A 16,913-nucleotide genomic window follows, 5' to 3' on the forward strand; every position below is an offset into this window, starting at 1 on the left:
AATAAATCAACTTTGAGGATATAACAACATTCACAATTGTGTTCTTAATGTTTAAAATACATAAATGCAACAGTGTGGAATATAGGTGTGATCTACCTCTGGGTTGGCAGGAATTTCCCGTCGGCCAAAGGTAGAAATGTTGACTCCAAACCCAGAGATTCAAATCCCCATGTAGTAGGCCCTGTCACACTTTTAAAATATTTCTTGTCACTGCAACAGTTTGGGGAGTTGTTTGTACTAAATACAGCCCTTGCTAGCACTGGTACTTACATCTAGGTTCCAGTATTTTCACACTCTCATCAAGGATGGCATCTTCTAACCAGTCCCAGTCTGTCTGTGTCTCAAAAGACTGGAGGATGACTTCTCGCCGTTCAGGTGTTTTCCTGTGGAAAACAAACCATTTCTGATGAAGTTTTTCCTGCACACGTGACAAACAACTTTGCACCTTTTTTACATGATTTTCATAACAACATTGCAGGTGTGGGATAATTTCAGGGCTTCACAAAATGTATAATTTTATCAGTCTACACAGAACAATGCCCTCGGAATACGCTTAAATAAACATCTTGCAAACATACAAAAAGGTTGAAGAATTACAGTACTGATACTTCATAGATTGCTTACTGTCACTATGCAAGGCCCCACAAGCAGCGTGACCAGAGGGATGTACAAACCATGGCCAGGTTTAAACTCACACATTTTGTGTTCCAGGGATTCCAAATGACAAACACTTTCCACCCTTGTCTTTTTTTTTGGTGGATGAGTCAGAGTCAAATATTTAAATATTCTAATGTCCTTTCTTTTTTTCTTTTTTTTTTTTCAATATAATGACATGCATACATTTACATACTAATTAAAAACGAATACAATGTCCAAAAATTATGTTTCATGGTCAATCTGAAAGAGTTAAACAATGTCATATTCATTATCATGTAACAAGGGAGGTAATGCAGAGCAGGAGCTGACAATAACATTAAAATATTTGAGTGTGTTATCAACTGCAAGTACAAAACATTTTAATATAATTTATAGCGTGAAATTTTACTTTATGATTTTCTTTTACTTTTCTCAAATTCACTGTTCTTATGTAATTAAAAATCTAATAAGATATACGCTTATTTACTCTTTAATACGTATACAGGGGAATACCTTTGTGGTAGTACGACGTTAAACCCCAAGCACTCACTCACCTTTGTGGTCATCGGGCTGCTACAGCCCTGAATAAATAAATATTAAATTAAAATGGTATGGCTTCACCCCCTGACTGCACTCACCAGAGGCAAGCCATACAAAAATGATTACCTCTCCTGGGCCACAAATGACACCACTCGTTTGTTGGGCTTGTCAGTTGTACATATTGATGTTGATGGCAGAGATGCAGTTGTAAATGTACTTTGATCGGGCTGGGAAGTCTCACGTTTGAAACCTCGAGCAATTCTGGGGACGGATTCTCCATTGCCTGGAGGCAGGTCTATGACAGGAGATGACGCTGAAAACATAAAATGCATACATCAAATAAAAAGTCTTGTCACACCACATGAAGTTTGCAATATAAAAATATTTTTATAATCTATAGGCCCTCACTAGTTTAGATAATGCTGGCTCAGTGTAACTATCAGACCCAAGGCCAATCAGGTCACAGGTTCAAACCCAGATCTTCCTGTTTTGGCTGTGATCTTAAGACATTTGTCTGGTATCTGGCAAACATCTTGGTTTACTTCAGGCACTTTAGTTTCTTTATTATTTATTTATTTATTTATTTATTTCATTGGTGTTTTATGCTGTACTCAAGAATATTTCACCTATACAGCAAAAGAGTCTGGGGGAAACCCACGACCCTTCACACTCTACTTTCCTTCAACCCTAAACATGACTGCCATTATATGAGTGCAAACTTTTTAAGCACACCAATAAACATATTAATCAAATGATCAAATCTTTTCTTGTCTTTTTTTATTGGTATTAAGCCATAACTATTCACTCATTTATGATTTTTATGGCAGCTCTTGACCTCTTTTTCACTGATTTTTCAATCCAAGTGCTTAATAAAGATTAGAATTGACTCAAATACTCTGCTCTGAGAGTCAAAACAACAAAAAACTCCAATTCCATTGTAAATATTCCTATATTATTAAAGCCCATAACATAAGGTGTTACATCTCTGTAACAGAATGTGTTCAGTGTTTCACTTCCATGATGCACGGTTACTTCAGCTGCATAAGATATTTTGGCCCTACAACACACGGTCATTTCAGCTCCATAAGATATTTCGGCCCTACAACACAAGGTCATTTCAGCTCCATAAGATATTTCGGCTCAATAACAAGGTCATTTCAGCTCTGTAAGACATTTTGGCTCTAGAACACAAGGTAGCTTCAATCAGCTCCATAAGATATTTTGGCTCTATAACACAAGGTCATTTCAGCCCCATAAGATATTTCGGCTCTACAACACAAGGTCATTTCAGCTCCATAAGATATTTTGGCTCTATAACACAAGGTCATTTCAGCTCTGTAAGATATTTTGGCTGTATAACACAAGGTCATTTCAGCTCCATAAGATATTTCGGCTCTATAACACAAGGTCATTTCAGCTCCTTAAGATATTTGGGCTCTACAACCTAAGGTCATTTCAGCTCCATAAGATATTTCGGCTCTATTACACAAGGTCATTTCAGCTCTGTAAGAATATTTTGGCTCTATAACACGAGGTCATTTCAGCACCGCAAGAATATTTCGGCTCTATAACACAAGGTCATTTCAGCTCCATAAGATATTTCGGCTCTATGACACAAGGTCATTTTAAGCTACGTAAGATATTTCGGCTCTATAACACAAGGTCATTTCAGCTCAACAAAGTTACACATGCCTATCTCAAATAAAAGTTTATTTCACTTTCTCAACAAATGGCTATTTCAAATGTAACATAACTACAGCTATTTCAGCTACACAAAATAGGTCAGATTAAAATGATAACAATGCTTTCTTCTCTGTAACAACAAAGTACTGATATAATTACCCAAAAGAGGGCACTTTGGAGGCATATCAAGCTGAACACATTTTACTTTCGATGCTGAAAATATAAATTTAATACGTCCAGTAAAAAGCCCTGCTACACAGGTACAAAGTTCACCCAAAATAGTGCATTTGTCGAGGAAAATATAAGGTCATGACACACTATTTTTGGTGTTGAAACTTTCATTTTCCCAGCAGGACTTCATTCTACCATCCAAACAGTTCTCAAAACACAGTTCAAAGATCAACAGAATCTTAAAAATCAGATGAAATAAGTCATGGGCAAGATTTTAGGCCAAATGGAGTGTATTTCCTCACTGTAACACATGCAAGTTTATTTCAGCTATCACAAAAAAATATTTGATCTCCATAACTGAAGAGCTACATATACACTTCATCTCTGTTTTTTACACAAGGTTATTTCATTTCTGTAACATGACCATCTAGCTATTACAAAAAAATATTTGATCTCCATAACTGAAGAGCTACATATACACTTCATCTCTGTTTTTTACACAAGGTTATTTCATTTCTGTAACATGACCACCTAGAAGTCGTCTGAACGAGCTGGTATTTGGTCTGTCAACTGAATAAAAAACTCAATAACTGGTTATATTTATTCCATATGAGGTTGTTTTTTTGAAAGAAATATTCAAAATTTTACATATACTCAATCTGAACATATCCACAGTTCCCCCAAAGCAACCTGTTCATATTACGAGTTATTTCCCTTTTATGGAAATCTTCACCACCCTCTGTGTTGATTCGATTTAAGAAGGTAATTTTTGAAGTGGAGGGGCATATGAAATCAAACATGACACATAGTAAACTTCGTTGGTCTCTGCCATCAAACCAGTGAAATTAAAACTTTCTTTGCCAGATATGAACATTTGAGAACGACAATCATTCGCTATAAAAGCGTTTTTTTTTTTGTGTTCAAAGACTGAACATGGAGATGTGTGCCAGACAGGACTTCAGCAGTTCAGGCCGTTGACATCCAGCCGTGTTTGTCGTGAAAAAAGTGACAATTCACTGATTGATACATGAAGTACATGAAGCAGTGTATTTTGTCTCTCTAAATATGTAGCCTCTCTATTTAAAAACAATTACAGTTAATACTCCATGGTGTAATTCACGATTCGTTTGAATCGCTTAATTTTCTCATTACCGGTGGCTGATTTTCGCGGTAAACTTCATGTGACTAGTACTCTGTCAGGTTAGACTTCGTTTTTGCTTTTGTTGATTTAAATCTTCGTTTCTTTTGACAAGTAAGAATAATATTTCACGAGAATTTAAATAATCCACAGAACATTCACATTAGTTTCTAGTAAACATGTAAAATGTTGCATTATTTTTGATCTTTCATTTTCTCAAATGTTTTTTTTTGTTTCGATCATTTTGACATGTTGTTTTACAGACTGGAAGTGACAACCACATATTCCATAAGCCATTAATGGATGACCAAGATTCATGACTATTGAATATTTTTAACGGTGATGTCAAGACCTAAACTGCTCATGTTGTGAGTTTCAGTCAGTCTAGACTGATGCTATACTGTATGTTGTAAGCTTTTTGGGCAGGTTGTCACCCTTCACCGGACTAGTATCCTGAAATACATGTAAAAATAACTGCAATGTGCGCTGATTATTCATTTGCAGTATCAACTAAAAGGCCAGCTTGAGTTAAGGTATAGGCAGAGATAATTAGTTTAATCAATGAAGGAGAGTGAAGTACAAAAACATTTGATTTTAGTATCTCGACTGGCTGGTCAAAAAAAGAAAAAAAAACTCAATATCAGTTGAAAGAAAAACTCAATTTCACCCAGAAAGTGGTGGTTGGTACATGAAAAAATGAGTTCTTTGAACGCTTGGTCTATGCAAGTTCATGCATTACAAAAACTCATGAAAATGCATACCAAAAGCACCTTAATGAGAATCCAAACACAACTCTTATGAAAAGACAGGAAACATAATAAAACTCACCCAGTCTTACGACAAACTTTGCCCGGAGATTTTCCACATCTCTTGACATTTTGATTGATTAGTTATCAAACCTCACAAACACCTCATAAATATTCATTTATCCTTTACATGACTGACAGAGTAACAAATCCCACTTCATGTAAACTGGTAAAGTTCTTCTATGTATAAGGTTTTGATCTCTGTACATGTGCACCATACACAACTTCATCTTGAACAGCTGTGGGTGTTTGTAAAAGTGACTGCTGATTGTTACTGTGTAAACAACTTTCAATTGTGACATCATAATGCAGTGATGAAATAACACAATGATGTCATAATACACTATGAACAGTGACTTCATGATACAGTGATGTCATAACACAATGACGTCACAGACAGTGATGTCATACACAATGACATCACAGACAGTGATGTCATAATACACTATAAACAGTGACTTCATGATCCAGTGATGTCATAACACAATGACGTCACAGACAGTGATATCATACACAATGACGTCACAGACAGTGATGTCATAATACACTATAAACAGTAACTTCACACAGTGACTTCATGATACAGTGATGTCACAATATAGTGACATCATAATACAGTGATCTGGTAATGTCACAATACACTAAGAAAAGTGACATCATAAAACTTCATGATACAGTGATGTCATAATATCACCTTGATAACTGCTTGTAAATTGTGATGTCAAAATGTAACCACAGCAGAGAAGAAATAGCAACCATTATGACGTCACAATTTACCCTAACCTGTGATATCTGTATATCACAACAGTATCACACACAGATTTATGATGTCACAATGACAACTCCCAACCATGATGTGAGCCAGACCGCCACTCACAATAAGATTACAATGGGAAACTCTGGGATGAGCTACATACCAGCACTCACAATGAGATCACAATGGGGAAACTCTAGGATGAGCTACATACCGGCACCCACAATGAGATCACAATGGGGAAACTCTAGGATGAGCTACATAAAAGGGTCCAAATCATAGTAGAAAACATCTTTTTTTTCTGTGATGCCACAGTGTTTGTGTACTACTCAGGTGTTTTATGGGCACATCTACATCAATAATGGGGACGTGTCAAAACCCCTATAGCAGGACCCTGACACCACTTTACTGACATCAAACATTCATTTCTCAGCTCATCATTATGACGTCAGAATAAACACAAAAGCTAACACACTGTGTGTGTTTGTGCTACAATGATAAATTGTGATGTAATAAAAGAAAAAATAAAATTTGATAATTTTCATGCAATTGATAAAAAAAATAAAAAAAACCAGCAGGGTTTCTGGAGTGGCTTATACAGCAGGCCGTGAGTCACCTTGGGTGACTCTGTGTGTGTTCAACTCGCCTTTCATCGGCAGTCACGAGGAGGTGACTAGGAAAACTGAGGGTGATTGTAACAAGGTGATATTTAAGCTCCACCCATCTCCAGGCTGGAGGGTATTTCCCTTTAGTCTAGTGGTAGAAACATGAACATTCTATTGCAGCATCATTGGTGCAGTGGAAAGTTAAAAAGAGCAAATACCTCATAGATGAAAATGTAGTTTGCAACATGTTTGATGTCTCACAACAGGAAACTGCAGAGCATAGGTTTCCCCTCCCACCATAATGCTGGCCGCCATCGAATAAGTGAAATATTCTTGAGTACAGCGTAAAGCACCAACCAAATAAATAAAAAAAATAAATAAATCAAACCATGCTGACATACGTGATGCAGAAACCAGCTCAATCACTGTATCTCACCTAAAGTATTGTGACTCCCAAGTGACACATTTTGCTTCATTCTGACTGTTTCCCTTATATTTATTTGTTTATTTGATTGATGTTTTATGCCATACTCAAGAACATTTCACTTATATGACTGTGGCCAGCATTAAGGTGGGAGGAAAGCAGGCAGAGCCGAGCAAAATTCACCAACCATCTGCAGGTTGCTGACCAACCTTCCACCGTCTGGCCATAGGGGAAGCCAGCATCAATTCAACCTCATACGGCGACAGAAGTGTGGGCATCAAAAGTGTCATTTTAAAGCCTTTATGTGCTCCTGCAAGTGCATTTAAACTCACCAATAATGAGTGCATTTTTTCATACAGGTACCAAAATTTAGGTGAGATACAGTAAGTACATGTAGGTGACTCACAATAATTAGTACATTTTTTCATGTGGATACCAAACTTTAGGTGAAATACAGTAAGTATGTACAAGTAGGTGATTCACAATAATGAGTACATTTTTTCATACAGATACCAAACTTTAGGTGAAATACGGTAAGTAAATACATCAAGGTGACTCACAATAATGAGTACATTTTTTCCTACGGATACCAAACTTTAGGTGAAATACAGTAAGTAAATACATCAAGGTGACTCACAATAATGAGTACATTTTTTCATACGGATACCAAACTTTAGGTGAAATACGGTAAGTAAATACATGAAGGTGACTCACAATAATACTGTTCTTCTCCTAAATCAGCAGACTGTGTTAATTGATGGATGTCATCAGGGGAGACTCGACCGATCGGAGGTAAGACAGCCGTAGGTGTCGACGCTCTCTCCTCCTCCGGCATATTTTTACTTCTCCCAGTCCGCAGGGCTATACCAGATAGGTTGCTATGATAACTCCTGTGTATAGAAATGTAACAGACAAATAACTGATCTTCCTACTCCTTTTATTGGTGCTCATCGGAATTTCATTGATATACAACAGAGGTCAAATTGCTTTTAAAAGAAATCATCAGCCCTCATCCCACCAATACTGTTCAACGAACGGAGAGTTGTGGGTTTCCCTGGATTCTGACCGGATTCCTCCCACCATAATGACGGCTGCTGCTGAAATATTCTTGAGTATGACATAAAACATCAATCAAATGAATAAATAAACTACTGGCATTACTGTAGTCTCATGTAAAGAACTTCATGTTTGAGATCTAACAAATATTCCACTAATATTAAGAGTTATTTATCACTGAAGGTAAAATAAAGTCATGTATCATAGTGAGAATTGGCTGAATCAGCAATTCAGGAGTCTTGCAAGTTCGCGCTGGTATAAGATGGGGGCTTTCACATGCAAGCATGACTAATGCAGCTAAAAGACGTGATTTTACAAACCTGTACGAATAAACCTTTCCAAAGTGTCAATCAAGAAAATACAATTGACCAGTCATAAGTAATATTGTTGCAAATAGGTCAACCTGATGTCTCACACATTGGTTACAAATGTTCAATCTTTCTGTGAAATCATGCTTTCACTGGGAACAGAATGAAAAGTAACATTGTGACGAGAAGGGGTGATGGGACATCGGCATGAGCTGGACTTGAACTCACAGCGACTGCATTGGTGAGACACTCCTGGGTCATTACGCTGCCCTAGCGCGCTAACCAACTGAGCCACGGAGGCCCCCTGGCAAAAGTCCTACGATGCTGATCTGACTTATAGCAATCTAGTATCATATCATTGAGAACCTCAATCTAACCTGATTTAGCTAAATAAACTAAAATATTAGATATCATCCTACCTTCCAAACAGGCTGACCTCAAAACACCTTTATAAGATCAACAGAAATTTTAGAATCAGGCAAGATGTCACCTTTAGATAACTTACTGTACAAACATTTGTAACCTTGGTCGCTGTAAGTTCAAGCCCAGCTCATGCTGTCTTTCTCTCTAGTGTTATCTGGAAGGATCTTTCAGCAACCTGCAGATGGTTGTGGGTTTCCCAACGGCCCTGCCCAGTTTCCTCCCAAAGCTGGCCACCAAAATATACATGTAAACTGTGCAATATACCTGAGTGTAGCCAGACAAACATCAATCAAGTACCGTTCATAAATTATAAATAAATTGTGCCTACCTGATGGATCCCCCTGATCCTGCTCTGGAAGCCCCAGACTCATGACCTACAGAGGTCTTCTCATTCTGTGTCCCTGGGTGACAGCCGCTGTGAGCAGGGGACACAACTCTTCTATCTGGTTCCATCCTGGGGTATTATCACCTGCAAATATTAACCAAATGAAATGCAATGACTTTTACTACACTGGGATTAACTACAAATAATTACTTGAAAACATTTCCTTCTAATGGTTTTTATGTACAAACAATTTGGCCATTCTGTAGATTAAATATAAATCAGTATTATTTTCCATCTGTAATTTTTTCCCTCTTGCCATTTAACAAATCTTTTTAACTGACATGGCCTGCTAAATCTTAGGTAAGGCAGATCCTATTTCCTATTCCTGCATTCACGGTATATCATACTATGAAATGTTCATACATCTCATGCTTTTAGTGCGGGTTCAAACAGTCTAATGTTCTAAATATTTCAGTTGTGATAACGGTAAAAATATAACAAAGGTACTGTAAAATACTATCACACTGTCTGTATTCATGGACTTTTTAGTGTTAACAGTACATGACCTAAAGTTTTACTCCAAAAATTTCATTTTTAGAGGCAAATAAATGTCATGAAATACTACTTTTGGTGCTGAAATTGACACTTTTCCAGTAGGATATTATCCTACCTTCCAAGCGAACCTGAAACACCTTTCAGTAGATCTCTCAGCTTAGTCATGAGTGAAATCTATGATAACGACATCAAATTGAACCAGCTTTTTTTTTCATTTGTCCACTGCAACAAGTGGTTTATGCTTTGTATTCCAATTTTCCCTCCACACATAAAACTGATAGCTGTTTTCTAAAAGAAATAACATCAAATGGGTCCTTTCGGACAACGTTCGATAACAATCAATCTTTGAAAATCCTTTAATTAATAAAATAATAATGCTAAATAATTCCCATCAAGAATGAACATGTTTGCATTTTTATATCTGGACGGCGCTCACAGTCATCGCTTACAGCCATACAACCCTTCAGGATACTAAATAAAATGTTTGAAAACAGCTGATTGCTTTATGACCTCATAGGTTCAGAACCAGGTTTTGCAGAAGTTAACAATTTATATAAGCTTTGCACACTGTTTTTTTGTCGCATATAATATGATTTTTGGATATTATCAGCCGTACTTATTTAAAATATCGTCCATTGTTATTTACTTATTTCCCTACACCTTCCCATGTTATTTTTCACCTCATCGTCTGCTTGCTCTGGCTCGTACGAGTGAAGCGCCCGAATGTTCGCGGTATAAAAAAAGCGAACAGTCATACATGGCTAAGCCTGGCCTCCCCAAATATTACCCTGTTAAAAATGACATTCTGTTTTCAACAGCAAGTTTTCTCCGATAACGTTACAATTTTCCAATGGTCAGTAGGTTTAGCATACCACTGAATTTTGGACAAACTGAATTTTACAAACGACATCATTTTAGGTCGTTGTTGTTGCAATGATACACAATATAGAGGACAGATATCATCGTAAATGGTAAGCTAAGGTGAGGCAATTGGAGTCACACATTTTTATGATGAAACCTTTGAATAAATTTGACACTTCTCTAATATAAATGGAGTGCATTTTGTTATTCCATATCACAAGTATTGCAAAGTTTTCTTTACCTTTTACTCCCCTAGTTCATGTTTAAATTTTGTTCTCCTTCATACGCGCACCTGTCAATCCGCCATTAGGATTTGTTTATCGTGGTGATGGAGACTGCCACGTGACTGAACATGCGTTTTCCCATTGGTTTAGATATTGCCGCAAAACGACCAAGATTTAATGACATTGTTATTCGCTAACATAACGTCTTTTCTTTCATGATATCGAGACTGCACACTCACTTTATCTAATGTAAAATGTTTATCTCCTTAAAGTTAACCAGTGAAACTGAAAAAGCTTAAGTATCAAAATTATATCTTTGCGACATTAAAAAGTAAGACTTAGGCCAATGCTAAAACTAAACAGCTAATAATTTTTTATATTGAAACGTAACCAAATAAATTCACACCTGTTTCTGACAATATTGTTTACATCTAAACCCATCAGAAGAAAATATTGTTCTAGATTTAAGTAAAATAGTATTTCAAGTGTTAAACTTCTTTTAAATACAGTCCGTGTTCCGTTTAAGTCAACGTGTGTGTTCCTTAGTATACTTTCATTTTCAGAACCGATTTACGGCTGCAGTCGGAAAGCTTCATGTGATTGTGAATGTTTTGTTTTTTTTAGGTGTATCTGTTGGCATTTTTCACCCAAAAGGCAAAAATGAATCCCTTGACGTAAGTTTCTAATCGTAACACTGGACTATTTAGAAATTGTATTGTTATGCAGCTAGATAAAGGTACATTTTGCTATCAAAAGAGTAGTGTATGTGGTTGTTGTTCTTTGCCCGTGTCACTCAGTGCTTGTAGGCCTACATTTTATATCGAAACCGAGCTCCACACCTCGGAGCACATAGCACGGCAATTCTGAAAGATAAAATATTTCCGCACATTTTGCCACAATCGCTACATGCCTTTACATCACCATTCGCCTGTAAATCTCAACCGAAGTCGAAAATAGGCTCTCATTCAGCAGGTTGGCGCATGCTGCTATGTTTCTGAAATCAGCGAGGTGCGCATGCAGAGCAGCAATTGACTTTTCCATGAAATTTAGAATGGAAAGATTGCCGAAGATAAGCACAAAATGTGGGGTTCGTCATTCTGCTCCATAGCCTTCAGTCAGTTGCAAATTCACCCTCTACGGTAACATGGCTTTCTGTCTGTCAAAACTGATCTACGCCTAACCCCATATTAAAAGGTCACAGGAGTCATACTTGGCAGAGTTCGAAGTTACCACTTACTTGTCGGACATGTCCAGCAAAAAAATGGTCTTGTCCGTCAAAACTTACGTGCAGCACATACAAGTGTCCGGTTGAATATTTGTTTATGAAAATTTGCACATACATGAAATTTTGCTACTTTCATTAGTTTCCCAAACTGGCGTTTGACATCGTGACATGAAGTTCACGGGGACAGGAGTGTGACTCTAGGAATATGGTAGGCGTTGGCAGCGAAGCCAACAATTGATAACTAAATAAGGACCAGCCTACTTAAATTCGAGTTTACCACGCAATCGTTTAATGAACCTACCCAAGCGTTGAAGCTAATCCAGCATTTCAAGGAAGATTGGAAGCAATCTACTACACCACATGTGAAAATTACGATGACCGCAAATACCCCCCCCCCCTCCCCATCGGTCAGCTATTAAAACAGTTACATGTCAAAACTAAGTACACAGTGCATTTAATCAGGTATCGGCCAACAGTTCAGTGCGAAGAAATTTTGTCCTGTGAGTTGCAAAAATGTCCGGTAACTTTTAGGGATCAACAGGACAACTTTCCTGCTGGCTTTACTTATAATTTCTATCCCTGCTTGGTTAGACGAAACCAAGTGAGCAGTAGATGAATCTGCCTTTCTCAGATTTTTCTTCATAAGGCTAAAACTCACCTGATTGACACAAATGTTGACGCATCTCTTCAGCCTTGAAAGAGATCAGTAACCAGGATACTTGAAATATGTAACTCTTATGTCCAAGAGAGTTACAGTAAGAAGCAGTTTCCGTTTTGTTGTAGTAGCAGAAGAAGCATACTTTTCATGTGTTTTCTTCTAATAAAGGCAACGTCTGCATCCGCCCGTTTTCCTCCCATCATAATGCTTATACTCCGTTGTGTAAATGAGATATTCTTGAGTACAGCGTAAAACACCAATCAAATAAATAAATAAACGACAGTCACTGGTATATTCCGTTCCAAAACTTGGCACAAATAGAAATCCCACTGATAAGCCTGCATTTTCATGTTACCTAATTTATTCAAAAATTTTCACACTCATTTTTTATCCTGGACTCTGCACAGTTACTGTGAAAGAGTTCATTTAGACAAGGTACCAGACTGGAATACATGCATGGAGAAGGAGAAAGATATCCTATGACACCTTCAATCATGTTTCACCTTGTCACTCTCATGGCTGCACCACTCGAATAAGAAATACAGGTTTCCAGCTTCAGCTGAGATAGTCTGAAGTTTGCGATCTGGTAGAGGTGAGGTGATTTCCTCAGACAGTGACCCAACATCATGCTTCCTGTTTCTCTATCATGGCCTATCTCGTGGTCTCATAAGAATTCTAGATTCATAGAGTTGCCAAGAAAAAAAATGACTGTGGCCCTTTTGGTTTGTTGCCATCTTTGTTTGAAATAACAGAGATTGTATTATTTGTTAGCTTTTCATATAAGTGGGTTTCCTCTTCGTAGGTACATGCTATTGATCTTATACGAAAAATATTGATATACCACATATGATTATGAATTATTTGTTTTCTTCGCAATCTTTTCAAACTTTGGGTAATGGGTATATTGTCAATAGGTTATGAAGATGATACCAAGTATTTTTGATTTGTAAGCCACCGTGCTATTGTCTTAACTCCCGGGATATGTACGAGAACTTTCTGACCCATGAGGAAGCAGCCTACATGTAAACCCTGTAGATAAAATACATATCGACAGGTTCACCTACTAAACACCACATGTTCTGCCTATTACCCAATACACCCACCCACCGGACCCACCCACCAGCTTGAAGTACATGTATGCCTCACTGTTTAAGCATGTTTACAAATTTTTTATTTTGTTTTTTTTGCAGCAATGTGAAAAATATACAGAAATTAAATCAGCTGGAATTGCAGCTTGGAGGGAAGTCAAAAACATCCTGGCACAACCAGTATAAGGACAGTGCTTGGGTTTTTATTGGTGGATTACCTTACGACTTGACAGAAGGAGATATTCTGGCCGTGTTTTCACAGTAAGTCTAATATGCAGTTTTCGAGTTAGGTCATTACGACAACAGAGTGACGTCCCATTGCAAAATCACGTTGCCACTTTACGGCACGGTAGGGCTAACTGTCTATCTTATAACATGGCAGTGGTCGTGTTTAGATCAAAGTACCGGGATAATATCATTATTTTTGCAATATTGGGAACCCAAATCCATCCAAGAACATGATTCACAAGATCAGTCTAATTCTTTTTAATTAGTACTCTATATTCTATATACCACCCCATGTTAAAATTACCAGACTGGCCCTACCGTGCCATAAAGCGACAACGTTATCTCACAAAGGGACTTTGTAATGTCATATCTCGAACCCTGCGTTTTCTGATCTTCATAGGTTGTCAGCATTTGTGTGTTGTGACATTGTATGCTTCTTCTTGTTTAGATTTAGGAGATGAAAGCCCCTTTTATACTTAGTTATAACCATACATAGTAATTTCCTGTTTAAATGTTACATAAATCACACCTGGAAGTGTAGTTATATTTTGTGTTCAAATGTTTGTTGATATTCACATAAAAAATTAAGAAATCAAACACCAGACAAAAGAAAATAAGCACTGTAATTCATCAACCAGTTTGTATGTTTGCAGGTTGTTTATCAAGCATGTTTGGAGGGCAGTATTCTGTGTAGATTGATAAAATTATACATGTACTGTTTTTGAAGTGTATTTGGCCAACCCAACCAATCTTGTTTTTTTTTTTTTTTTCTCAAAGATAAAATTAAAAGGTGCATTAATCAAACTGAAAGTTACTCTTTTGTATGCAAAAAGTTTGAGGAATTCTGGAAGTGAATTGATATTAATTATAAGTGATAAATATTTCTCCGTACGTTTACAGATATGGTGAGATTGTGAACATAAACCTTGTCAGAGACAAATCCACGGGTAAATCTAAAGGCTTCGCTTTCTTGTGTTATGAGGATCAACGAAGTACCATTTTGACAGTAGACAACCTAAATTCTACAAAGGTAAGTTAAAACATCTGTGCTGAGTCTTTTGAACTTTTATGTATCAATTTATATGAATATACCTAAATTTGCATTCACTTTAAATTTTTGAAATCAGCTTGCATTTTTAATGTTTGGTCAGTTTATGTCTCCATGAGTAGAATCCAATTGAAGACCAGTCGCATTGCTTTATGTAGTTAAAATTTATAAGTTTAATTTTATTTAAGGAGTTTGTGGTCTGTTAGATTTTCATGTGAGCACTATACTTTAAGAACAGCTTCACTTAAGAGTTTGAAATGAGATAATGCTCTGCATTTGGATCATCAGCAACAAACTTGCTAGAGTTAAGGTTGGTGAATTATTTTGCTATGAGTTCATGATTAAGGTCATGATTCTATATGAAATCTTTCAGATTTTAGGCCGCACATTGAGAGTTGACCACTGTGAGAACTACCGTCGCCCCAAAGAGACAGGAGAAGAAGATGACTTAACCCAGCAGCTGAGGGCTGTAGGCTGTGCCCCCAAAACCCCCAGCGCTAGTGAAGAAGAGGGAGAGGAAGATTTGCAGATTGTGCCCCTCAAAAAATTGAAGAAAGGTAATGTTTAGGGGGATTATCTGCCGTGTGTAAGTGTGTCCACAAACGTGTAGGAGACAAATGTAAAAGTATTCTGTTGAGTAAAAATGCCTACACTTCATGGAGTTTTCCACCAACTAATAATCCTGGTGTCCAAACTGTATCAAAGAATGGTCACATTAAATCTGTTCAAACTCATGGGTTTGCAATATACACAAAAATGTAATGAGATTTACACGCACAATTTTTGATGTGATTTAGACACAAAAGTTAATGTGAGTTTACACACAAAAGTGAATGTGATTTTTTGCAAACTAATGCAGCAGGCTGATTTCTTGGTAAAAAGTTTCTTTAAGTTGAAGATTATTAACTGTATAACATAAGCAAAATTTTGATATCTGGATGTTTTGGAAAGCACCAATGATATAAAATTGAATGGCAAGAGTAAACATTTTCAATTTTCATCTCACAGAGAAAGACACATCTAAGAAGAAAAAGAAAGTTAAGAAAGAGAAGAAAAGAAAGAGAGACAAAGGCATCAAAATGGAAAGTGAAAGTGAGGAGGATAGTGAACCACAGCAGGTGAAGAAATCCAGAAGGTCACATGACCCTAACGAACCAGTCAAAGTAAAGCAAGAGAAGATCGACCCCAGTTATGATAAATATGCCACAGACAAAAGTGTCTTTAAAGGTGACTTTAGACAACCACATGAAATAAAGCAAGAGAAAGATGATAAAATGGATGTGAGGAATAGAAGACAAGGAGAGAGGGGAGATAACTCTGGTGGCAGTGTGAACAGGGATGGCGACAGATATGTTAGGTGTAGGGAGCGAGAACAGCTCAGAGGTAGAGACCGATCTCCCAACAAATCAAGAGACCGAACAAATGAGCGCGACCCAATGAAGGACGGAGACACAAGAAACGGTCGTGAACATTCTGCAAGACACAGCAATCAATCTAGAAGCTTCGTAAGTGGGCGTGATGCCACACGAGACAGAGATGGCAATCGCGAAAGAACGCGAGACAGGGATGGTGATCGAGGCAGAATACGAGCTAGGGAATCTGATCGTAATGAAAGAACGCGAGACAGGACAAATGACAGAGAAAAAGTACGAGACAGACAAAGTGAACGTGATAGAGAGAGGGAGAGACAAAGAAGATAATGACAGATGACATTTACTTGACTCTTCTTTTGGTAAAACATGATAATTTTAGTGTACAGATTTTAAAGTGACTAGATGTTATTGTTTTGTAATAAGTCAGTGGCTTATGGAACAAGACAGGGCTGTGATAATATATGTAATCACAGCCCTACAGAGCTAGGTCTATGGACAATATGGATCATGTTGGTTGGCAGTTGTTCTAGCCTACTTCTGCGTTTACCCTTGGAAGAGAGTTTCCGACTCTACTTCTACTTCTGCATGCAAAAAGCTATTCCAACATTAAACAAAATAAATTATGCCTATGTGACGTCAAACCGCCCCTAATGTCCAATAGCTCACCACATAAATCTTTAAGCATTTAAAACTCCTTTGGAAAAAAAAAAGTCAATGTTGGTTTCCAGTGGTCTTTCTACTGTTGCTTGTTCATTTCTTCTTTCTTTATTTCATTTCCTTTTAA

General features: G+C 37.2%; 2 protein-coding genes across 2 annotated transcripts in view; one reads left to right on the top strand and one right to left on the bottom strand.

The window, feature by feature from the left end:
• The window catches only part of LOC135479728 (glutamate-rich protein 6-like), a 40,220-nt gene extending 32,576 nt beyond the window's left edge, over positions 1-7,644 (bottom strand). Inside the window, 3 exon segments of the mRNA XM_064759631.1 lie at positions 271-383; positions 1,303-1,489; positions 7,472-7,644. Of these exon segments, the coding sequence (XP_064615701.1) occupies positions 271-383; positions 1,303-1,489; positions 7,472-7,592 (421 nt within the window). The 5' untranslated portion in view covers positions 7,593-7,644.
• Positions 7,645-11,089: 3,445 nt separating this feature from the next.
• Positions 11,090-16,561, top strand: LOC135479565 (RNA-binding motif protein, X-linked 2-like). Its single transcript, XM_064759454.1, has 5 exons — positions 11,090-11,183; positions 13,583-13,741; positions 14,609-14,738; positions 15,130-15,313; positions 15,765-16,561. The coding sequence occupies exons 1-5, from the start codon at positions 11,170-11,172 to the stop codon at positions 16,454-16,456; spliced, it is 1,179 nt and encodes a 392-aa protein (XP_064615524.1). The 5' UTR covers positions 11,090-11,169; the 3' UTR covers positions 16,457-16,561.
• Positions 16,562-16,913: the final 352 nt, after the last annotated feature.

This window comes from Liolophura sinensis, chromosome 12 (genome assembly GCF_032854445.1).
Source record: "Liolophura sinensis isolate JHLJ2023 chromosome 12, CUHK_Ljap_v2, whole genome shotgun sequence".
Lineage (NCBI taxonomy): Eukaryota > Metazoa > Mollusca > Polyplacophora > Chitonida > Chitonidae > Liolophura > Liolophura sinensis.

What these genes read in the sequence shown, in the direction of transcription:
- LOC135479565 (XM_064759454.1), top strand. An exon ending in ATTCTGGCCGTGTTTTCACA is followed by an intron (nt 13,742 to 14,608) that starts GTAAGTCTAATA and finishes GTACGTTTACAG; the next exon opens with ATATGGTGAGATTGTGAACA. An exon ending in ACAACCTAAATTCTACAAAG is followed by an intron (nt 14,739 to 15,129) that starts GTAAGTTAAAAC and finishes GAAATCTTTCAG; the next exon opens with ATTTTAGGCCGCACATTGAG.